General features: G+C 38.8%; 1 protein-coding gene across 19 annotated transcripts in view; it reads left to right on the top strand.

The window, feature by feature from the left end:
• The window catches only part of CADPS2 (calcium dependent secretion activator 2), a 575,633-nt gene that overhangs the window by 406,574 nt on the left and 144,197 nt on the right, over positions 1–24,862 (top strand). For all 19 annotated transcript variants that reach the window (XM_040259536.1, XM_040259533.1, XM_040259535.1 and 16 more), the window contains one exon: positions 17,637–17,738. In XM_040259536.1, coding sequence (XP_040115470.1) covers positions 17,637–17,738 — 102 coding nt within the window. The remainder of the gene's footprint in view (positions 1–17,636; positions 17,739–24,862) is intronic.

The following is a 24,862-nucleotide window of genomic DNA, read 5'->3' as shown; positions in this document are numbered from 1 at the left end:
AGGAGAAAAGAGACTTTCAGAGACAATGCCTGTTGGGCAGAGTTCTAGGTTGATGTACGGGCTTAGACATCCTGGTTTTGTGAGTCAGGCTGAGGGTGGAGAAACTAAAGCAAGAACACAGAAGGGCTCTCGTGCCCCTGTTTGATGTGAGAGACGCAGCGGAGACGCTGAGTCTTGTGTGATCTAGTAAGGCCATCTTTGAGCTGCTGTGTACCCAACAAAGGCCAGCTCAGCTGTGCAAGTTTTTCAAGTCCAGGGAGGACAATGTGACTGCAGTTTATGTGTAAAGCAGTCCCTGCTTTCTGTGGATTCCAGATCACACCACAGAGTAGTACGCACCCTTCACAGGTATCAGTCAAATCATCGTATCATGATACCTCTGTCTTCAGAGACGACATTTCCTCTTACCTGTCACTTTGGAAATCATGCCTCAACTTCCTGCCTCTCATTTTAGAGACAGGGGTGCACATTTTGAGTCAAATCATAGAAAATTGCCTCAAATAGTGTCATTAAGAGTTTTCATTACCACGTCTTAATTCTGCTCTTTTGATACATGACTTACAGAAATTAAGTGTAAGTATCACACCCGTTATGAATCTAGAGACTCACTTCTGGGACAGGGGAGCAAGCAGATAAAATACCATAGCAAGGTGAAACTTATACCATGTGGCTGACCTAACGGATTTTATCCCAGGTGCCACATGTGTAGAAGCAGAAAGGACAGTTAGCAATGAGGGCCTTTTAAATACACACTGAGGAACTATTATTGACTCTGTCAGAAACTATATTACAACCTAAATCTGCCTCAATCAGACTTTCCAACAGAAATACCTATACCTACCCAACTTGGAGTTCAGTACTATTGATAATTATGCTTTTTAAAGTAAGACAGAGTCAGAAACTGAGCAAGGTGGGGAGAGATTTACTATGTTGGAAAGAGCGCTGAGCTACCAGTCAGCACATCTGTCTTCTTGCCCAGGTTCCCTCACTTTAGAGCTATTTTTCTTGGAGCAATTGGTCCTGTCTGAGCCTCAGTTTCCCTGACTGTTCCTTGTGACTAATGTCATCAATTTTGCCTACTCCATAGAATTGCTAAATCGGTCAAATATGATTATGTAAACACTTTGTAAGTGATAATAGATCACTTAAATATCAAGCAGTGATATTTTGCATAGGGTATGGGAGTTAAAGGGCTTCCCAGGTGGTGCAGTGGTAAAGAATCTGTCTGTCGATGCAGGAGATGCAAGTTTGATCCTTGAGTCGGGAAGATCCCCTGGAGGAGGAAATGGCAACCCACTCTAGTACTCTTGCCTGGAAAATTCCTTAGACAGAAGACCTGGAGGGCTACAGTCCATGGGGTCACAAAGAGTTGCACAAAACTGAGTGAGTGAGTGCGCACACACACACAAAGTAGTTAATAAACTTTGGGGAATTTCTCTGTGAAAGACTGACAGTGCAGAGCTGGACTTGATAGTGGTATCAAGTAGCTCACTCTACACAAGTCTCAAGCAGGAAGATGAGACTGGGAAAGCCTTAAATAGGTGCTTCACTTCATCTACTGTCCATGGTCATTAGAAGGAGCCACAGGAAGGTTCTGGGATCTCCTCCCCCACATTCCGTCCCAGCCCCTCTTGTTGCTGGAAAGCAGTAGGGTCTAACAGGGCAGCCACGTAGACACAGGCAAAGCAGGAAGCAGGTACTCCATTACCCAGGGTAAGTGAGTCACCATACTGCACCTTGCGGCGGTAATTACCAAGGTCACCTAATCAATTTCCTTTCTTGTCACTCCACACCATGCATGCACAGCAAACAACTCCTTTTTTTCCCCCTAAAGCAATGCATTAAATAGCCTACTGAACATAAATAATTGCAGAACAAATAAGGCAAAGAGATTTTTCAGTATGCCTTAGAAGAGCAGTCCCCAAATTTTTTGGCACCAGGGGCTGGTTTCGTGAAAGATATTTTTTTTCCACAGACTGAGGGGATATAAGCCATGGGGAGCGGCTGTAAATACAGATGAAACTTCTCTCACTCACCCACTGATTACCTCCTGCTGTGCAGCCCAATTCCTAGCAGGCTATGGACCAGTATCGTGGGTTGGGGACTCCCATGTTAGAATATAGATCAAGTTAGCAATGAAGAGAAGCAAGAGCTGCTTTTCTGGTGTAGCCGAAAGTTTAGGACTTTGCAAGCCTTTTAGCATCTGAAATGTGGAAGAGAGTTTGAGGTCTCAAGTTGGATCTCGGTGTGGTTTTCTAACATACTAAGGTTTGTAAAGAATATAGTGTGTGATGCTATTGCATTAAAAACAATCCAATGAAACAAAATATATATATATATATATCCATCCAAACCATTTGCTATCACTATTGCACGACAGTTTGGTGCTTTAACCCTGTATTGTATATGTATACTAACCCATGAGTTCATACTGATGTCTCTGCCTCCAATCCAGTACCCCAGAGTTCATATTCACTGTCCTTTTTTACTTATTTGTAACTTATCTCTTCAGCAGTGAAAAACGTGGCTTCCGTTATCCCATCCATTTACTTATTTGTTCAGTGCCACTCCAGTGTTCTTGCCTGGAGAATCCCGGTGAGCTGCTGTCTGTGGGGTCGCACAGAGTCGGACACGACTGAAGTGACTTAGCAGCAGCAGTATATGTGGAAAGCAGTTTCAGAATTCACCAACTAGAGTACTTTGTGTACAGGTCCTTCAGTCATTGAGTTTCCAATCAAAACTGTCTTCCAAGGTTCAATATGACACTTGCTTTCCTCCCTCCCTCTCTCTAGTGAGGTTCTGTCATACAGTAGAGTTAGAATCACGTGCACAATATGCATTCCATCCTAGGGTCCCTCAGCATCCTAGTTGATACAGAATGTTTTTTTTCCTTTACGCTTATATATAGTAAAGCTCACTCTTTTGCTGTATGGCTCTTACAGTTCTGTCAGTTTTGACAGATACATTGAGTCATCTATTCACTACCCTCGTGCCAGTTCTGTCGCCCTAAAAGTTCCCCTGTGTGCTCCCTTCTATTGTCAACCATTTCATTAAATTTTGTCTTTAAGTTTATTATTCCTTCCTTCTACTTTCATGGATTATTTTTTTCTACCTTCCTAAATTAAATCATTAAATTTAACTCATTAATAGTCCTCTTTTCTTCTTTTTCTAAAATAAGTATTTAAGGTTCAATTTCCACTAAGTACTGCTTTTATTATATATATGCATTTTGATAGTGTATCTGATTAAAATTCTTTGTAAGCAATTCTAACTTCCCATTATAATTTCTTCTTAGACACAGAGTTATTTATATTTTAGGATTTCTACAAAAGTGAATCTCTTTGGGTTAGATTCTTGAAAATTGATTTCTAACTTAATTTCTCTGCGTTCAGAGAATGTAATCCATGTAATATTGATTCTTCGTAACTAGAGACTCCTTTATGGCCAATTGCCAACTAAAGTCCGTCTAGTCAAGGCTATGGTTTTTCCAGTGGTCATGTATGGATGTGAGACTTGGACTGTGAAGAAGGCTGAGAGCTGAAGAATGGGTGCTTTTGAACTGTGGTGTTGGAGAAGACTCTTGAGAGGCCCTTGGACTGCAAGGAGATCCAACCAGTCCATTCTGAAGGAGATCAGCCCTGGGTGTACTTTGGAAGGAATGATGCTAAAGCTGAAACTCCAGTACTTGGCCACCTCATGCAAAGAGTTGACTCATTGGAAAAGACTCTGATGCTGGGAGGGATTGGGGGCAGGAGGAGAAGGGGACGACAGAGGATGAGATGGCTGGATGGCATCACGGACTCAATGAATGTGAGTCTGAGTGAACTCCAGGAGTTGGTGATGGACAGGGAGGCCTGGCGTGCTGCCATTCATGAGGTCGCAAAGAGTTGGACACAACTGAGCGACTGAACTGAACTGATATGTTAAATATGATAAATGTTTCATCTTGCTTGAAAAATATGTATATTGTGTAGTTTGGTGGGGCAAGCAGGAGTTGTGTGGTTCAAATCTTCCAAACTCTTGCTGATTTTTTGCATACTTGATCTCTAAGGCTGTAACCAAGGTGAATGGAAAGCTGCCACTGCAGTTGTGGTTTCTTCCTCTGCTTCTACCAATTTTTGCTTTGTAATTTGAGGCTATTTATTAGATACTTTCAGGTTTAAAAATTATTAAATCTTCTTGGCAAATGGCAGTTATTCTCATTATTTAGAGACCCTTTACGTAATTAATAATGCATTTTATGTTGAAGTTTCTTTAGATGGTTATTAGTGTAGCCTTCTTTTGGCATTTGTCTGATATATGTTTATTTTTTTAGCATCATACTGACACTGCTGTACTCTTATGTCTTATAAATAGCAAACTAGATTCTGATTTAATTATCCTGTATAATAATTTCTATTTTTAATCATTTTAGTTCATTTACAATTATCAGATGTATTGATATAACTAAATGCATTTCTACCATTTTATTTGAGACTCTTTTTGGCTCATGTTTCTAAGTTTCTGTTTCTTTATTGCCTCCTTTTTGCTTCATACAGGTTATTTTCTTTTTTTTTTTTTGTTTCCTCCTCATTTACAGTTTTCACCATTTGAGATTTTACCTTGTGTATTGCTAAAATTTTAAATCTTACACTAATCAGCAAATTTCCTCTCATTCTGGAGATTGGAGAGTGTAGAGGCCTTAGAATATTTGTGTGTGACTTAACACACTTATGCTGTCTAGTAGTTTAATTTTATCCTTACTTGTTTTCTAATCTTAAGCATTAGACATTATTTTTATTGTTTTTATTATTTTATACTCAATACTTGCTTCAATTTAGAAATTACATTTTTCCCAAAGTATATTATTAAAATAGAATACCTATAGATCACAAATTTTTATTTGGAGTTATCTTTGTTTCATTGACATTTTTGAAAGAAAATTTTGGTTGTTATACATTCTGCTTTGTTGTTTTCTCTCCGAACTTTGAAGGTAGCACTCCATTGTCTTCTGGCTTCCTTTGTTAAGAAGACTTCATTATCATTCTTTGAAGGGGAATTTAACAAGACTTTTAAGATTATTTTGATTTTTTATGTTTTGTGGATTAACTGTTATATGACTACATGTGGATTTCTTTTTAAAGAAATATCTTTGGGATTTTTGTGGATTTCTGATCCACATGTCCTGATATTGGGTAGGTATAAATTTCTTGTGGAATTTTACCTTGATTGGGATATGAGGATCCATGCTTGTCATCAGTTCTGGAATATTGTAATCTCTTTAAATTTTGTCTCCTCTCTAAACGTGCTCTCTCTTAAATGCCAATTAACCATATATTAGGCATTTTATCTTCTGTATCTCTAAATATGTCTAATGTATATTCTGTCTGCTTATTTCTCTAGCTTCATTCTGTGTAATATTTTTAGTTCTATCTTCTAGTTCAGAACTCAGCAAATTTTTTCTATAAAGGGCCAGATAGTAAACATAGGAAATATTTTGGACTTTATGGGCAATATGGTGTCTATCACAGTCACTTTACTCTTCCTGTAGAGCAAAAGGAGTCAATGGACAGTATGTAAATGAGTGAGTGAGGCTTGTGTTCTGTACAAATTTTATTCACAAAGATAGGGGGGGGGGGGGGCTACTTCCACGTTTCTCAATAAGCTATGACATCTGCCTTTTGATCTACTCATTAATTGTTAACTTCCGTTTTCTAGGTGTGTTTATCTGTTGCTTCTGCTGATGTTTTTGCCAGGGTCACTGTTTGCTTATTCTGCTAACACTTTTTGTAGTAAGCACATATTCTTGGATTAATCTGAGGAAATTCTAATTCAAGGCCCAGGTTGAGAATGCTTTCTTCCCAAAAGGACTTGCTCTTGTTTTCACTTAGTGATAGGAGGTGCTACAGGAGCTCTCTTATTTTCCATCTTAGAAATTCCTTGATTGCATGGGTGGTACCCAGATAATGAAGTCAGGCATGTGGTGCATATGCTCAGGAATGACTCTTTTTATTCAGTCTATAGATGTGGTAGAAACAGACTGATTTCCTTGTTTGCTCTCCTTTGCAAGGGTATTTATTTTCTAGCCCATCCTTTCACTGATGGTATAGCCCATTCAAGCACCCATTTTTTGCAAGCATTTCAGGTTCAGCAGCCCCTAGAAATGGTCTCTGACTCATGGTGCATCCATCCCCTTGAATATAGCCATGAAAGTGAAAGTCACTCAGTTGAGTCCGACTCTTTGCAACCCCTTGGACTATATAGTCCGTGGAATTCTCCAAGCCAGAATACTGGAGTTAGTTGCCTTTCCCTTCTCCAGGGGATCTTCCCAACAAAGGGATCGAACCCAGGTCTCCCACATTGCAGGCAGATTCTTTACCAGCTGTGCTACAAGGGAAGCCCAAGAATACTGGAGTGGGTAGCTTATCCCTTCTCCAGCAGATATTCCCAACCCAGGAATCAAATGGGAATCTCCTGCATTTCAGGCAGATTCTTTACCATCTGAGCTATCAGGGAAGCCCTGAACGTAGCCATAGACTTCCTTGAAATTGACATTTGCCTCTAAGGCAGCTCTGGTATTCACATTCCCCTTCAGTTTCAGCACCTAGTTCATTTTTTATTTTCCTGCCCTTAGGAGAATTTTTCACTTTTTTTAAAGTATAACATAACACTTAACAGTATACGTGTTTTTTTATTCAGTGTTTAGGTGCTTTGCAGTGAAGAGCAATTTTTGGAGTATCGTGTCAGCCTACTAGGAGCAAAAATTATGTGATAAAACTTGCATTTTGAGAAAAATATTTGGATATCTCTAAAGAGAACCTCCTGAGACCCTCTCCCTAATCCTTCTGTTTCAAGCAGCACCTGATTAACTGCTGCTCATCCATTGCATCTCTGCTTAAATATCGTTCCCAAACTATATCCTTACCTAAAATTCAAATTACAACAGAGCTTTGTGTTTATGTCCTTCTTAATGTAAGGTACACTTACTGTCTGATTTTTCTGTTTTATGCCTTTCCGTATTATAAACTCTGCTAAGGCAGGAGACATTTCTGTTAGGTTTATATTTTGTCCCCAGTGCCTGGCCAGTACTCAGTAAATATTCGTTGAGTAAGTTAAATGAATGACATTGGACCATCTATTTACAGATTTTATAGGTGACATGTTGGAACACTTCATAAATACAGCTCACAATTAAGTGTTCTTAATGAATCAATTACAGTGAATTTTATGGCCCTTGGAAAGACCCCATATAACCATCAAGATTGTGTCATTTTGCTACATAGAAATCAATGACTTAAAACAATGAAATACCCTTTTATATATATAATTGAAAGTGATTATAACAAATGATAAAAGACCACAGTTGATAAGGTTAGAGGGAAATTAATAATTCCATGTGCTATAGGTCAGAATGTAAGCTAAGTGCTTTCTTAAGAAGCAGTTTTGCGATATATATCAAATGCCTGCAAATGTCATCTTATTTGTCCTAACTCAGGCTACCATGACAAAATATCATAGATTATGTGGCTTAAAGAACAGAAATGTATTTTCTAACAGTTCCAGAGACTAGAAATCTGAGTTCAGGATGCCAGTGTGCTTGGGTTCTGAGGAGGACTCTCTTCCTAATTTGCAGATGATTGTCTTCTCTCTGTGTTTTTACAGGAGAGAGAGAGAGAGAGACTCACTCTTCCTCTTTAACAAAGCAACCAATCCAATCAGATTTGTGTTCCAGCCCTAAAACCTCATTCCACCTTAAGTACTACTTAAAAGACCTGTCTCCAAATACAGTAATATTGAGGATTGGGACTACAGCTTATGAATTTTTAGGGAAATGCATTTTGATCCATAGCACCATTTAACCCAACAATATACTTTCAGGAATTTATCCCAAGGAAACAATCAGAGGTTAAAAATATGTAGTGTAAGATTGGTTATTGCAGCAGTATTTATGGTCATGAAAAATGGAAAAAGTCTAAATTTCTACTAATGGAATATTGGGTAAATAGATTGTGGTATATCCACATGATGAAATACCATACTTCCATTAAAAAGCATATCTTAGGATAGTTAAATGATGTTAGAAAATGTTTATACTTCATTAAAAGAATCAATTTATGCATCAGAACGTGCAGTATATGTATATAGATTTATAGAAAGAAGACTGGGTTATATTTACAAAATGGCATTACCAGTTGTTTCTGATTGGGACATTTACAAAACTTTTGGTCTTTGTGTTTTTCTGAATTCTCCCAAATTGTGATGTATATATAGTTCTTTAATTTCATGTCAATGTATGGCAAAACCAATAGAGAATTGTAAAGTAAAATAAAAAATAATAATAATAATAAAATAAATAAAGTTATTTTTGAAAATAATATTAGGTATTGATTAGATATAATACTTATATCAGAGAACACTGTTAACCTTAATTCTCTTTATTTTTATTTTAAAATCCTCTCAATATTTTATTTTTCTTTAACTCAAGAATTGTGTGCAATAATGATTTTAGTTTGATTCTAGGAAAGGCCAGTTATGAAATACTTGATAACTATCCTTTACCTGCCTGTCTATCACTGCTGCTGCTGCTAAGTCGCTTCAGTCATGTCTGACTCTGTGCGACCCCATAGACGGCAGCCCACCAGGCTCCGCCGTCCCTGGGATTCTCCAGGCAAGAACACTGGAGTGGGTTGCCATTGCCTTCTCCTACTTTACCATAAAAACTAAGTCACAAAATTGCATATCTTCATAGTGTCAAATTCCTGCTCTTTTTGTAGAAGTATCTAAAACCTCCAAAGAAAATAGCATACAGTTGGAAATTCAAATATGGAAAGGATTAGGATGGAGGAGGGTTTGGACAAAGAGAATATGATTTTTAAATTTCATCTCCAAGATATTTGCACCTAGAAAATTGGTTTCTTCTATTTCAGTGAATGTATAGGTGTAGAATTAATATCTGCTTCTAGATATTTAAAATTTCAGGGGAAGTGAAAGAACACTGATTATGTATTGTATGACCATCTAAGTGATATATCCTTTTGTTTGAAACAATAGGAGGTATTATAGGTTAGAGAAGAAAAATGAGAGGTTACTGTTTTCTCCCTCAGCTTCCACCATTTCTCATTCTCGCACTGTGTCTTTCTCTTTTTTTTCATTCTGTTCACAAATGGATATTGGTGGGAAATACACGAAGTACAAAGTGACTTTTACCTGCTGTGCTGCAGGCAGAATTGACAATTCAGAAAGACCACCCTCCAGGTGTCTCTCCCCTTCTCACTCTCTCTGGTGGAAGCCAGGATGTCATATATCCCTCATCAGAGAGGCCAGGTAAAAAGCAGCCAGTAAGAAACTCAGAGGCACCATGAACTTTATCATTTGCCTACTCTTTACTTGTAAAATATCTTTTATCACAAACCACCAAACTGCCCAAGATAAGCAAACTTCCCTGAGGAGTTGAGGAAGGAAGAGGTGTGTGAGGAGGGGAAAGGAAATCTCATCAATTTACCAGACTTTTCTATGCAGTATTAATTCCTGGGGTATTTATTCAACCCACAGATTTCCCAGGCACTGTGTTGCAGGTGGTATGCCCACTGCTAGAGATTATAAAGCAAAGGGCACATTTATCCTTTAAGTATCTAGACGCTGTCCTGATGATGGAAGTGGTTAAGGAAATAACCATAGGCCTGACCTTGTGGCTCAGTAATAAAGAATCCATCTGCCAATGTAGGAGACGTGGGTTCAATCCCTGGTCTGGGAAGATCCCACATGCCTTGGAGCAACTAAGCCCATGTGCCTCAGCGGCTGAGTCTGTGCTATAGAGCCGGGGAACTGCAACTACTGAGGCCACATGCCTCAGCTACTGAAGCCCATGTGCCTTAGAGCCCTTACTCTGCAACAAGAGGAGCTGCTGCAATGTGAGGCCCGAGCACCACAACTAGAGTGGCCCCCCTCATTTCCACTAGAGAAAACCCGAGTGCAGCAACAAAGAGCCAGCACAGCCAAAAGTAAATTATAAAAAAATTATACAAAGAAAATGATCATAGAAATGTTATGGTTTTCATTGAGTAATAGCACAAATGTTCCTCATCCCCAAATGGTGTTTTTTAAGTGGTAATTGTGGGAAGATCCCATGACTGAATAATTCCGGGATGCACCATTAAAGCAAATTAAACCGATTCCTTTACTGTCAACCTTCTCCGACCTCATGGTTGCACTCAGAACCTCCAACAAGTTCTCATGATTTGTGGTATTCAAAAATAGAATACATGGGCAGTTTCACCCTTTTGGTTGGGGTTTGTCACAGCACCGTTGCTCCTTAAAATACGGTAGTAGCTGGTAAATCATCTTTACTTAAATTTGTGCAGATAAAATGGATATTAAAATGCCAGAATTTGTATTGGTCTTACAGGCCTCTGAAATGTTGTATGATACTGAGAAAAGGGCTACAAAACACATAAACTGTCTGCTGTCCTGTCAAGGGAAGGGAAGCTACCTGATTAGTCCATGTCTGAACATTTAGGCAGGTCCCTTCTGTGATATTTTGTCTTCTGCTCAAATACCCAACTCTGCAACACAGTTCTGCACTCTTTTCCTCTCAGCTCTTTCTTGAAATACAGTGGAATCATCCTTTCCCTTCATGGAAACTAATTTATTACCTGAACTACCCCAAAAGCCATCAGAGATTATAGAAAATGGATGGGTAATACTGTGTATCCCTCTTGTTCTGCAGGTGTCTTTTCAGAGCATCTGCCTCACTTTAGACCTTGGCTCAGTCAGCTAAGAATCGGCCTGTGATGCAGGAGACTGCAGTAATTCAGGAGTTCAGTTCAGTTCAGTCGCTCAGTCGTGTCCGACTCTGTGACCCCATGAATCGCAGCACGCCAGGCCTCCCTGTCCATCACCAACTCCCGGAGTTCACTCAGACTCACGTCCATCGAGTCAGTGATGCCATCCAGCCATCTCATCCTCTGTCGTCCCCTTCTCCTCCCGCCCCCAATCCCTCCCAGCATCAGAGTCTTTTCCAATGAATCAACTCTTCGCATGAGGTGGCCAAAGTACTGGAGTTTCAGCTTCAGCATCATTCCTTCCAAAGAAATCCCAGGTCTGCTCTCCTTCAGAATGGACTGGTTGGATCTCCTTGCAGTCCAAGGGACTCTCAAGAGTCTTCTCCAACACCACAGTTCAAAAGCATCAATTCATTGGCACTCAGCCTTCTTCACAGTCCAACTCTCACATCCATACATGACCACTGGAAAAACCATAGCCTTGACTAGACAGACCTTTGTTGGCAAAGTAATGTCTCTGCTTTTCAATATGCTGTCTAGGTTGGTCATAACTTTTCTTCCAAGGAGTAAGCAAAATGGCTGTCTGAGGAGGCCTTACAAATTCAGGAGACCCGGGTTCAATCCCTGGATTGGGAAGATCCCCTGGTGAACAAAATGGCAGTTCACTCCAATATTCTTGCCTGGGAAATCCCATGGACAGAGGAGCCTGGCGGGCTATAGTCCATGGGGTCGCAAGAGTCAGACAGGACTTAGTGACTAAACTACCACCTCACTTAGAGCTTATGTTGTGCTCATTATGGAAGGAATTGGTAATCATGACATGATGTCGCATATATGGAAAGGGTTCTGTTTGCTTTAAAGTGCTTAATGTGCCAGATTGATAGATAGTACAAATATAAAATTGCTTAGTTCATGAAGGAATTGAGCGAAATTAATTTTATAGGCCTTAATATGTGTATGGGATCTATTTTTTTGGATGAATCTGCCCTTCAAGGTATTCTGTGTGTGTGTGTGTGTGTGTACACACAGGCAGGCACACGTGCACATGTAATGGCTTCTGTGAAAACAGAATATGACCCATAGACAGATGTAAGATCAGTCTACTAAGCATGAATGAGACAGTTCTGTTATATGATTGTTTTTTAAGACTCTTTGAGGTAATAATTAACATAGACACAACTGCTTTGTGGCATTCAGTCGCTTTTTATGTAATACCAGAAGGAAGCTCTGTGTCATTTGACAGTATCTTTTGTTTTAAAAAGTATATCTACTATTGAACTATACTTTATAATTTATTCATATCTTAAACTTATTTCTCCTAACACTCTATTTTTATTAAAATCATGTAACTTCAATAACTACAGACCTCAGGAAAGAATGAAAATATATATTAACTCTTGGTGCATGAGCATGCCCTTCCTTCTCATTGGAACCAGTTTAAAAATTAGGCAGAGAGTTAAACCCCAGTTAACATTTGAATTAGAAAACTGGTCTTCTTTGTTAGAATTTTAAATAACCACATTTTAGCATCATTTTTGTCAATGTCAAAGAGGCAATGTTATTTTTACTTTTATTATCTCAGGAAAAATAATCTCTTCTTAAGATTTAAAGCACTTCATTTTACTACTAATAGTGTTTAGGTAAACACTAAAGATTTTCTGCTTAGTATAAATTCACGGTAACTTTTGTTAGAGATCTTTTTACCCAGAATTCTTGACTCTAGTTCCTGCTACTGTTTGCTTTTCAAAAATTTCCTACTTTACCTACTGTTGTATAATGAAGACATTCCAAATAGTGCGTGCCATATTAATACTAATAAGTAATAATAATATATGTGATATTATTAATTCATGAATTCTTATAGTCCTATATAGCTGACATTGTCTATTCTACGTTGCACTCATTCATATTTTTAGCATTTATATATTGAATGTTAACCATATGCCAGCTACTGTTCAGGGCATTAGTACAGCACAGAGGAGACAAATGTATATCATGTTAGACGACATCAGTCATCTAATATATAATGGCAGACAATAAAGAGGCCTGTGGAAATGGGAGATGACACTCTTACATCGGGTAGTTAGAGATCACCTCGTTAATCCTGAGTCATATCACTAGAGATGAGAATGAAGGAAGTGAGAAAGCCACATGTGTGCCTAGGGAAAGGCTCCTAGGCGGTGGAAGCTTCACAGGAAAGGCCATGAGGCACAGCGCACTTCCTGTGTTTGACAGCTGGGGTAGGGAGGCCAGCATGGCTGCAGTGAAGGCAGAGAACAGAGTGGGCTTTTGGCTTTTACGGTGAGCGTTACCTCTGCAGGGGTATGACTCCTGCTTGAAAATGGCTCACAGTAGTGTGCAGCCAATACTCTGATAAAGAAAAGGCTGAGAGAGAAAGACTATGTTTGCTGTAGTCATATGCGGGGGAGAGCCTGTGATGAATGACAGCAAGAAGGGGAGCAGCAGAAGGGGTCGGGGTGGTCAGTTCTGAATAGGTTTTGAACATGTCGCTGACAGTTTATAAACTGAGCTTGTAAATCTATTGTACTTTACATCTCCCCTTACCCTGAGTCTACTAGGTAAATGTTCATAAATGTGACTGGTTTGAATCTCTCTCAAGGCTTCTGTGAGTACCTATGCTGTATGAAAGAGCAAATTTTAGGATTTCCTTTGTTAACGTCTGTTTTAACTGAATTACTGATGTGATAGTAGGTGTTTTAAATTGTAGTGATATTTAAGCTCTCTGCCTTATACAAGTAACAGAAAATGTGTGATGTGGATAAGCATGACATTCGATGGATCGGGAAAAGGCAAGAGAATTGCAGGAAAACATCTATTTCTGCTTTATTGACTGTGCCAAAGCCTTTGACTGTGGGGATCACAATAAACTGTGGAAAATTCTGAACGAGATGGGAATACCAGACCACCTGACCTGCCTCTTGAGAAATCTGTATGCAGGTCAGGAAGCAACAGTTAGAACTGGACATGGAAAAACAGACTGGTTCCAAACAGGAAAAGGAGTACGTCAAGGCTGTATATTGTCACCCTGCTTATTTAACTTACATGCATTGTACATCATGAGAAACTCTGGGCTGGAGGAAGCACAGGCTGGAATCAAGATTGCTGGGAGAAATATCAATAACCTCAGATATGCAGATGACACCACCCTTATGGCAGAAAGTGAAGAACTAAAAAGCCTCTTGAAGAAGCTGAAAGAGGAGAGTGAAAAAGTTGGCCTAAAGCTCAACATTCAGAAAATTAAGATCATGGCATCCGGTCCCATCACTGCATGGCAGATACATGGGGAAACAGTGGCTGACTTTATTTTTCTGGGCTCCAGAATCACTGCAGATGGTGACTGCAACCATGAAATTAAAAGACACTTACTCCTTGGAAGGAAATTTACGACCAACCTAGATAGCATATTAAAAAGCAGAGACATTACTTTCTCAACAAAGGTCCGTCTAGACAAGGCTATGGTTTTTCCAGTGGTCGTGTATGGATTTGAGAGTTGGACTATAAAGAAAGCTGAGCACCGAAAAATTGATGCTTTTGAACTGTGGTGTTAGAGAAGACTCTTGAGAGTCCCTTGAACTGCAAGGAGATCCAACCAGTCCATCCTAAAGAAAATCAGTCCTGAATATTCATTGGAAGGACTGATGCTGAGACTGAAACTCCAATACTTTGGCCACCTGATGCAAAGAGCTGACTCATTGGAAAAGACCCTGATGCTGGGAAAGACTGAGGGCAGGAGGAGAAGGGGACAACAAAGGATGAGGTGGTTGGATGGCATCAATGACTCAATGGACATGGGTTTGGGTGAACTCCGGGAGTTAGTGATAGACAGGGAGGCCTGGCGTGCTGCAGTTCCCGGGGTCGCAAAGAGTCAGACACGACTGAGCAACTGAACTGAAACTGAAAAGTTCCACTATTGCTACTTCTCAAATATAGCTTCCATTTTTTATTAGGGGTTCCTTTTATTGCTCTGTATTTTCTTTTTAAACATAGAGGAAGGTCTTCCCTGGAAGTCCGGTGGTTAAGACTCCATGCTTCCACTGCGAGAGGCACAAGTTTGATCCCTGGGTGGGGACCTAAGATCCCACATGCCTCATGATGCAGCAAAAAAAAAAAGGGGGTGGGGGGGAGAGACAATAATGCATGAGCACTAAAAGCCCTGGATTTGGAATGTAAGAGACCTAGATTCAAGTCCAGGATCCTGTCCTTACAAGCTGTGTGACCTTAAGGAAGTCACCTAACCTCCCTGAGCCTCTCTTGGGGACTAGAGAGATTACTGTGTTCAGCCTATGTTACTATACATATAAAACAGCACAGTACCCAGTGCATTGATCATTACTGTGTTTGTTTTAATAACAATCATGACAAGATATTAATGACACAGAAGTATTTGCATTTCCTGGGAAGAATAATTTTAGAAGGAGTTGTTACTTTGAGGCTTGAGTACAGCAAAGTTGCCATTTAGCCTCAATATTTTAGATATAGAAGGCCACTTAATACACCTGATATTTAGTACATAGTCTGGTATATTGAGTCTTCACTTGTAGCTCAGATGATAAAGAATCCACTTGCAATGTGGGAGACCTGAGTTTGATCCCTGGGTTGGGAAGATTCCCCTGGAGAAGGGAATGGCTACCCACTCCAGTATTCTTGCCTGGAGAATTCCATGGACAGAGGATTCGGGCAGGCTACAATCCATGGGATCGCAAAGAGTTGGACACCACTGAGTGACTTTCACTCACTGACATACACACTAAAATAAGGACATTTGAATAAGAGCAGGTACAAAATATAAAATGTATTTAACCTGTCAGATGTGTACCTAATTTAGTAATAAGCTCAGTAAAATGACAGCCCTTCAGTATGAATAACCGTCTGTATCTCAGTGAAGGTGACTAACTTTCTCACTCCTTACCGACTGAACCCCTGGCTCCATTCAGTCAGGCAGGTGACGTGCCCCCGTGAACCTTCATATCACCTCGCGACATAGTCTATCACTGTGGATTAGTCTCCTTGGATAGTTGAAACAAACAGTAAAATTCACTCAAATATAATCACGTGGCATCCGTCAGAGAGCCAGATCAAGGGCTGTGTCAGTCATCAGAACAAAAAAGATAAGGGCTCTGCTCTTTTTCATCAAGTTTGCATAGGTGTATTTAGTGAAATAATCACCTACAACTTGGTGGTAAGAGTTTTTATGCTATGTATTAGTAATAACATAATGTAGTTAACAGTTTTCGTCTACCCAAATTCCCAAATTAATGAATTATATAGATAAAACTCTCCAGTTCAACTTCTGTGATCATTGGTAATAGGCATTCTTAGGTTATAGTCTGGGTTTTGTGCTATTATTTGCTCGATAGGTAATAACTCCAAAGTAAACATGTGAAAAAATCCATTGTTAAATTATTATAAACCATTGGGTTTAGCTCATACTTCATTGCTCCAGAATTTAAAATCAGACTTTCTTTTTTCTTCTTAAAAATTTTGAAAGACCAATGTTTTGCCATTAGTTTTTTTTTTTTCAGTTAACTTTCAAACTACATTTTGATGGATCAGAATGAAATATAATTGTATGTAATATTTTCAAAGCATAAATTCAAGCAAGATACAACTTTCTGAAATAATAAATTATTTACTCTGTTTTAGAAAAAAATTCTCAGACTTTACTGATAGCTGTTTTTTTCTGATATGAATAGAATGTCTTTAAGCCAGTCTGATTCAGGTATAATCTTAGAATTAATTGCTTTTATCCTACTTGACTAGTTTATAAATATCAAAATTGCACACACACACATACAGAGATCCTTTTGTAGAAAACAGTTGGAACAGCAAATACAAATCTTGTTGGGAAAGTTATTTTTAAAATCCATTTTTTTCATAATCCTCACTTCTACCTATTTTATACATAAACATTAAAAATTAGTAAGTTCAAATGATAAGTCTTCGGGAATTAAAATATAATCTTAAAAAAAATAAGTTAATTGGACAAAGAATGATTGGTGCTAAGAAATGCGAAAGATTCATTTTGTTGAAGTGTATAAATATGTAAAGTTAATGAAAAAGTCCTGTACCTTTTTCTCTGTTTTTAACAAAGACAGTTAAATTCACATATTGAAAATTTTAGATGAGTGCTATACTACCAGATATTTAAATTGATACAGAATAAATTCTGAATCCATGCTATTAGGTATATTTTATATTTTCAATTCTAATCTCTTAGTAAAAGAATACTTCTGTTAGGTCATTACCTTTATTTCATAAGCATATTTGGTTAAGCACAAAAATCTTGAAACATAGGTAGACTTTCTTCTCTGTGTTTTCATTCAAATGTTTATATTTAATTTATATTTAAACAAGAAAAAGAGCAGTAAATCCCACTACACACATCCAAAACGTCTTCCTTATAGCAATTAAAATTAAATCTCTAATTTCACATTAGCTCAAATTTTATTTGGAAGAGAAGCAGTTAAGACATTTTAGCTTACGTTCAGTATATTCTTTATAATAATTCCATTCAGGATATTTAATTGGTCAACTGTTTGGTATCACTATAAAACACTTTTCATTGCCATTCTCAAGGACTAGTTATTGTTTTCTGGATCTGCAAACTATTTATTGTTATTCTTTGCCTTGAAGGCTCTTTAAAAGAGAATAAATGCCTTCCATTCATTCCAGGTCAAAATATGGAGCAAACAACTGCAAATACCTCCAATAAAATTTCACTGTAGACATAAGCTTTATGTATACTGTGAACCAATGTGCATTTTCCTTTATGATTTTGATTTTTCAGGAAAATAGAAAAATATAAAATATATTCATTTTCTATCACTAAAATTACTGATTCTACTTTTGTTTCAGGCCTGATGGAATTGGAACTGTTTCAGTGGAAGAAAAAGAGAGATTTGAGGAGATAAAGGAAAGACTCTCTTCCCTTTTAGAGAATCAGATAAGCCATTTCAGGTATATACTCCATTAGTACAAGTGTTTGCTTGTTTAATTCACTCAATCTCCTACAAATGTGGATTATGTTGTTCTACTACCGCTCAAGAACTATCAGTTAGCTTCTCCTCCATTGTTTGCAAGGTATGATATACACATTCCTCCATCTGTGGTCTCCTTCTCAGCCTGCCTTTTCAATTTCCACAACTCATTAGGTAGCACCCACCCCCTGCAATATCCATTCCGCTCACACTGTCTTCTCAGCTTTGCATAAGCTGTTCCGTCAGCTCTGGGCACGTTTACCCCCTCCTCCTGCATCACCAGGCAAGGAGACTTTCTCATTTATTCCAACAGAGAGTGGAAAACCTGAAGTCTTTTATTGTTTATCATCTGTCCTATGCCCTAGTCACCCATCACCTAGTAAGGACATACATTTCTCAAGTCCTTAGTTATCCTTTTATTTACATTCTGTGAGAATAAGGACCACAGTGCACCTGGTACAGTTTCTCAGTCAAAAAAATGAAGTACTGACCTAAGAAACATTTGCAGGATGAAAGATAAATATCCTGATCATATTCCTTTTTTTCCCTGATTATAGAGGGCTTAATAGAACTTAATGGTCAAAAACAAAATGATGCCTTTTTCTATTACTCTCATCATTAGATCCTATAAAATGCTGCCATGTCAATGTATTGTGTCTTATAGCACATCTCTCATGTTGTGGGTATGTAATTTGGAATCATTTTGTATGAACTTATTAAAAAATAAATTTAGTTAATATTGCCCTCAACAGTTTGTAAACACTGTGATTTAACCATGTGAACAGTGTATGGCTGCTCTGAGTCTCCATTTCCTTATTTGTAATATGAAAAGCTTAGACTCTGTGATTTTTTTAAATGATCCTGAAGGAAAATATTATCATAGGATATGCTATTCATCTGTTTCCCTGCATTAGTGATTTCAGCTGGAGCTGGTACCACCAACTTAAGGTAAGTGAATAAGGGAAGATTTACTTTGTCATGATAATTGGGCCTGGGCCAGTCATTCAGTGCTGTATTTAGAAATGCTATGCATGAGACAGAATTATTGGAGAATTATGAGAATTATTCTGTCCAAAAGGCCAATAAATTCACATTAGCAAGCACATTTGCAGAGGATATTTATGCATTTGCTGCCAAAATTAGTATCTTTCAGGCTGTATAGACACCATTATATTCATTGTGTATGTCATTTAATGAGAATATATAGTTTTTCTGTTGTTGGCATTATTGAGACGCAGCTCATCATTCAGTTAAATATCTGTATCAGGAACTACATAAGTCTCCATGGTTATTTGTAGTAGTGCTCTCATGTCCAAATAACAGATCACTTCATATTGGTCTAAACAAATAGATGCATATGTTTACTTACACACAGCTCTCAGATAAGGTGAACTTGGATACAGGCTGAATTTAGTAGCCAGAGCTCCATTTCTTTGTGTTTCTCACATGGCTCTCTTTTTTCAGGGCCCTAGATGGGTAGCAAGACCAAGAATTCCTTGGCCTCACATTCATACATGGAGGTTTAAAGGGAAGCTAGTAGAGGCTCTCTTTTTCTGGGATTCTCTCTTAAGATGGAAAGTTGCCTTAGAAGATCCTGGTAAACCACCTCTCATATCTCATTTGCCCCAGATAGGTCATAGGCCTGGTCCTTAACCCAACCCAGGGCCAGAGGAAGCCCATGTACCAGGTGCTTACTCACTGACAAGCCATGGGACCACCATGACTGAGTCAGCCTGGTCAGAACCAGCCCGCCAGGGGCCTACCACCACAGCTGGCGTTGTGAAGTGCGAAAGTGTCAGTTGCTCAGTCGTGTCCGACTCTTTACGCCCCCGTGGACTATAGCCTGCCAGGCTCCTCTGTCCATGGGATTGTTTCAAGACAAGCATACTGGAGTGGACTGCCATTTCCTCCTCCAGGGGATCTTCCTGACCCAGGGATCGAACCCAAGTCTCCTGCATTGCAGGCAGATTCTTTACCATCTGAGCCAGCAGAATAACTATTGCCCACATCATTTATTGTATTCATTTCCTCTCTCTTACGGTTTTATTTCTCTACTTTTCTGTGTAAAATCTGTAAAGATCTACTCGAATTCTTTTTCATTTTTATTTCTTTGATGTTACTAAAGATAAGAGCTAAACCACACTGCTCTAGATATTTTGGCTGACTTTTATATTCCCTTTTGATATATGTACAGTTTGTATAAGTTTTATGAGTCTTGTTTTTCCTGAGTCCATAGAGAGAGGAAATGAGGTTAAAATAAAACAGAGGAAATTTTAGGTTTCCATATAGACAAGTTTGGAAGCATATTTAAATTATCCATGAAGATTTTCCTAAGGATTCTATCAAATGATCTTCCTTAGCCATTTATCAATACATTAAAATTTAGAGAGAACATAAATTACTTATCAACTCACACTAAAGAAGTAACCAGAGTACTATTAATAGCTCTTGCATAAAAAATTTATTCAGGCCCAACTGTGTTTCAGAAATGAATTTCAAAGATACAGATAAAGTAAGGCAAATTAAATTAAACATAAATAAGGGACTTCTGGTTAAAGACAGCAGGTTAAATGCATGTCTGGCTCAGCTTCCTAACAGAACCTAACCAAAACAACAGAACAGTATTTTTCAGAAGATAGAAACCTACAAAGACAAGAATAAAAGGGGAAAAAATGTAAAAAAAAGTTTAAAATGTGTAAGTCAGATGAATGGGTGGTATCGCATTTAGCCACCCAGGAAAAACTGGATCATAAACTGAAAGTAGGGAAAAAGAAAGAAGCAATCTGATTTATGTCATACAATCGCCAAAACATTTGGAACTGCCAGTTGTAAACCCTCCTGGAAATTAAGACTAGGACGATTTGCTGTAAATCTGCTTAAGACACACTTAGATCCCCAGATCTCTTTTCTAACTCATCAGCTAGGCTGCTGTCCCTCCCCTTCCCTAGCAGAGCACTGCAGGTTTTTTCCCTAGAGAGGGTAAAATTAGAGGGTACCTGGGCTGAGGTGGAGGAGGGGAGGAAACAGGCGCAGTTGGAGTTTGGGATTATATAGAAACATGGGGATTAAATAAATGTTTATTCTGAAATCTGAGAATCACAGCCTTCTCCTTCCACCTCACGTACTTGGCACCCAAAATGCTGGCAGGCAGGCAAACAGGCTTACACCTTCCATACATATTATAAGTGTCTTCCCCTGGGACTCTGACTAGCCCAAGAGAAAAGACCTAAAGCTGTGAAAAATAGACTCCCACAAAACAGCTCAGCTCTAGTCCCTGTCAGCAAAGACCACAGTATACACATACCCACCTAGGTGTGTTCAGTTACTTAATAATGAAGTTTTGAAAATGATCAGACAGCCAAGGTAAGGCTTCAGATATTTGAGGAAAGTATTTTCTGTAGGACTCAAAGCCCAAACAAGTAATACAAAACAGCAACTTGGGGTAAAAAACAGACTATATGGGGGAAAAAATGGTGGAGGAGGTGGGAATCTATTATTAATATATTCAGAGAGATTTGAGAATATAGAGTATTTATAAAACAAAAACAAGATTTAAAAAAAAAATCTTACAGAAAAATAAGAGCTCTTATAAATTGATGCAGATGACACAAACAATACATACACACTACTGAAAAATTAAGTTAATGAAACCTTCCAAAAAGTAGGAGAGTGAGAAGGATAGGAAAATAGGAATACAGTTGGCCCTTCCTGTCCTAAGGTTTCACATCCCTGGCTCTATTGATTTGGATTAGTTGAATCTGCATGTATACAGTGCCGATTATACTGCACCATTTTATATAAAGGAATTGATTATCTGTGGATTTTAACATCCATGGGGATCCTGGAATCAATCCCCCACAGATACTGAGAGACAGCTCTACAAAGACAGGATAAATGAAGGATCTGCATAGGCATTTCATCATCATTCAGTTCAGTTCAGTCACTCAGTGGTGTCGATTCTTTGCAACCCCATGAACCGCAGCACGGTAGGCCTCCCTGTCCATCACCAACTCCTGGAGTCCACCCAAACCCATGTCCTTTGAGTCTGTGATGCCATCCAACCATCTCATCCTTTCTCCTGCCCTCAATCTTTCCCAGCATCAGGGTCTTTTCCAATGAGTTAGCTCTTTGCATCAGGTGGCCAAAGTACTGGAGTTTCAATTTCAACATCATTCCTTCTAATGAACATCCAGGACTGATCTCCTTTAGGATGGACTGGTTGGATCTTCTTGCAGTCCAAGGGATTCTCAAGAGGCTTCTCCAACACCACAGTTCAAAAGCATCAATTTTTCTGTGCTCAGCTTTCTTTATAGTCCAACTCTCATATCCATACATGACCACTGGAAAAACCATAGCCTTGACTAGACGGATCTTTGTTGACAAAGTAATGTCTCTGCTTTTTAATATGCTGTGTAGGTTGGTCATAACTTTCCTTCCAAGGAGTAAGTGTCTTTTAATTACATGGCTGCAGTCACCATCTACAGTGATTTGGGAGCCCCGAGAAATAAAGTCAGCCACTGTTTCCACTGTTTCCCCATGTATCGGCCATGAAGTGATGGGACCAGATACCATGATCTTAGTTTTCTGAATGTTGAGCTTTAAGCCAACTTTTTCACTCTCCTCTTTCACTTTCATCAAGAGGCTCTTTAGTTGTTCTTCACTTTCTGCCATAAGGGTGGTGTCATCTGCATATCTGAGGTTATTGATACTTCTCCCATGATTTCATCATCATAAATAATAGGAATTCCAGAAACAGTCAAGACTGAAAGTAGGAAATTATCAATAAAGTTATTCGAACAATTTTCCAGAATTAAGAGACATAAGTGTTCAGGTTAAAAGAGTTCATTGAGTACCAAGCACAATGAATTAAAATAGACACTCATTTAGAGTATGTTCTTATGAATTTTCACAATCTTGGACATAAAAGTGGGGATCCTAAAGCACAAAAAAGAATCAAAATTACTTCTCAACACTGATTTATTCTACACCAGTTTTTTGTTTGTTTTGTACATTTATTTAATATTTTATTTTGAAATTATTTTATATTTACAGAAGTATTGCATAAAGAGGACAGAAAGTTCCCGTATATGCATCTCCCAGGTTCACCTAAAATTAACATCTTATGTGATAACTTAAAAAATTACATTGACACATACAATAACTTATTAAAGCCTACTATGTGCCAGGCAGTGAACAGATTTTTTTAAATGATCCTTTTCTTCAGCTTTCATTTTGATGGGAGGAGCAGTACTGATATTCAGAAAACAATGCATCAAAGACTTCACAATTCTGAGAAAAAAATTATTTCCAGCCTAGAATTCTATACTAGTAAATGTCTCCATTAAGGGTAGAAAGAAAAGAAGAAAGTGAAGTTGCTCAGTCATGTTCAACTTTTTGCCACCCCATGGACTGTAGCCTACCGGGCTCCTTCGTCCATGGGATTTTCCAGGCAAGAATATTGGAGTGGGTTGCCATTTCCTTCTCCAGGGGATCTTCCCCACCCAGGGATCGAACCCAGGTCTCCCGCATTGCAGGCAGACACTTTACTGTCTGAGCCACCAGCCACCATTAAGGGTAGTGGTAGGATAATGATATTTTCAGGATATCATAAAATAATGATACTTTGAAAACACGTGCTTCCCATATTCCCTTTCTGGAGAATGAAATTTACCAAGACAAAGGAGAAGACAAAGAGGGAGAATTAAGATGCCTGCAACAGGAAATCAATGTGAGAGAGGAAGGACTCTTCATAGTGGTAGCTAGTAGAGACTCCCAAAGAGGAGTTGGGCCTAGAAAGGAAATAGTTCTGACCAGAGCAGGTCAGAAAATTCTTCAAATAGGTCAAAGTGACAGACCACAGAGATATTTTAACATAACGAGAGAAGTTGTATTAAACTAAGTCTATAAAAATGAAATTAAAAGAGACAAATTTAGCAAAGTATTAATTTAAAACAAAATAGTGGCACATAGAAAGTAATCATATTAAATACATCTCAGTTATCTAGGACATTTATATAATTAATGTAGATAGTGAATTTAGATCTAACCCACAGAAATGATGTAACTGCATCAGAAGGGTAGGAGGTACTGAAATTATGTTTAGGGTGGTACAAAGTGGTCTTTGAAAAAAGCAACTTTACATCCAAGATGGAATAATGGAATGATAGTTACTTTCCACCTGAAACGATTTTTTAAAGACAAAATATGTGGGAAAAAATGCTTTTCAAGCTAGTAAATGTAAGACAATGAATAACAATGATTCCTAAGAGATGGGAGACAATGAAGAGGCCCTTTAAGTCCCCTAGCTGGACAGACTTCTGTTGTGGCTCAGCTGGTGAAGAATCCGCCTGCAATGCGGGAGACCTAGGTTCAATCCCTGCGTTGGGAAGATCCCCTGGAGAAGGGAAAGGCTACCCACTCCAGTATTCTGGTCTGGGTCGAAAAGAGTCGGACATGACTGAGCGACTTTCACTTTCACCTGGGCGTCCCTTGTGGCTCAGCTGGTAAAGAATCCACCTGCAATGTGGGAGACCTGGGTTTGATCCCTGGGTTGAAAAGATCCCCTAGAGAAGGGAGAGGCTACCCACTCTAGTGGTCATGTATGGATGTGAGAGTTGGACTATAAAGAAAGCTGAGTGCAGAAGAATTGATGCTTTTGAACTGTGGTGTTGGAGAAGACTCTTGAGAGTCCCTTGGACTACAAGGAGCTCCAACCAGTCCATCCTAAAGGAGATCAGTCCTGGGTGTTTATTGGAAGGACTGATGTTGAAGCTGAAACTCCAATACTTTGGCCACCTGATGCAAAGAGCTGACTCATTGGAAAAGACCCTGATGCTGGGAAAGATTGAGGGCAGGAAGAGAAGGGGATGACAGAGGATGAGATGGTTTGATGGCATCACAGACTCAATGGACATGGGTTTGGATGGACTGTAGGAGTTGGTGATGGACAGGGAAGCCTGGCATGCTGTGGTTCATGGGGTTGCAAAGAGTCAGACACCACTGAGCAACTGAACTGAAGTGAACCTACTCTAGTATTCTGGCCTGGAGAATTCCATGGACTGTATAGTCCATGGAGTCACAAAGAGTAGAACACAACTGAGAGAC

The sequence above is a fragment of the Oryx dammah genome, unplaced genomic scaffold (assembly GCF_014754425.2).
Source record: "Oryx dammah isolate SB20612 unplaced genomic scaffold, SCBI_Odam_1.1 HiC_scaffold_18, whole genome shotgun sequence".
Taxonomy (NCBI): Eukaryota; Metazoa; Chordata; class Mammalia; order Artiodactyla; family Bovidae; genus Oryx; species Oryx dammah.
This window is presented reverse-complemented; position numbering and strand designations above follow the sequence as displayed.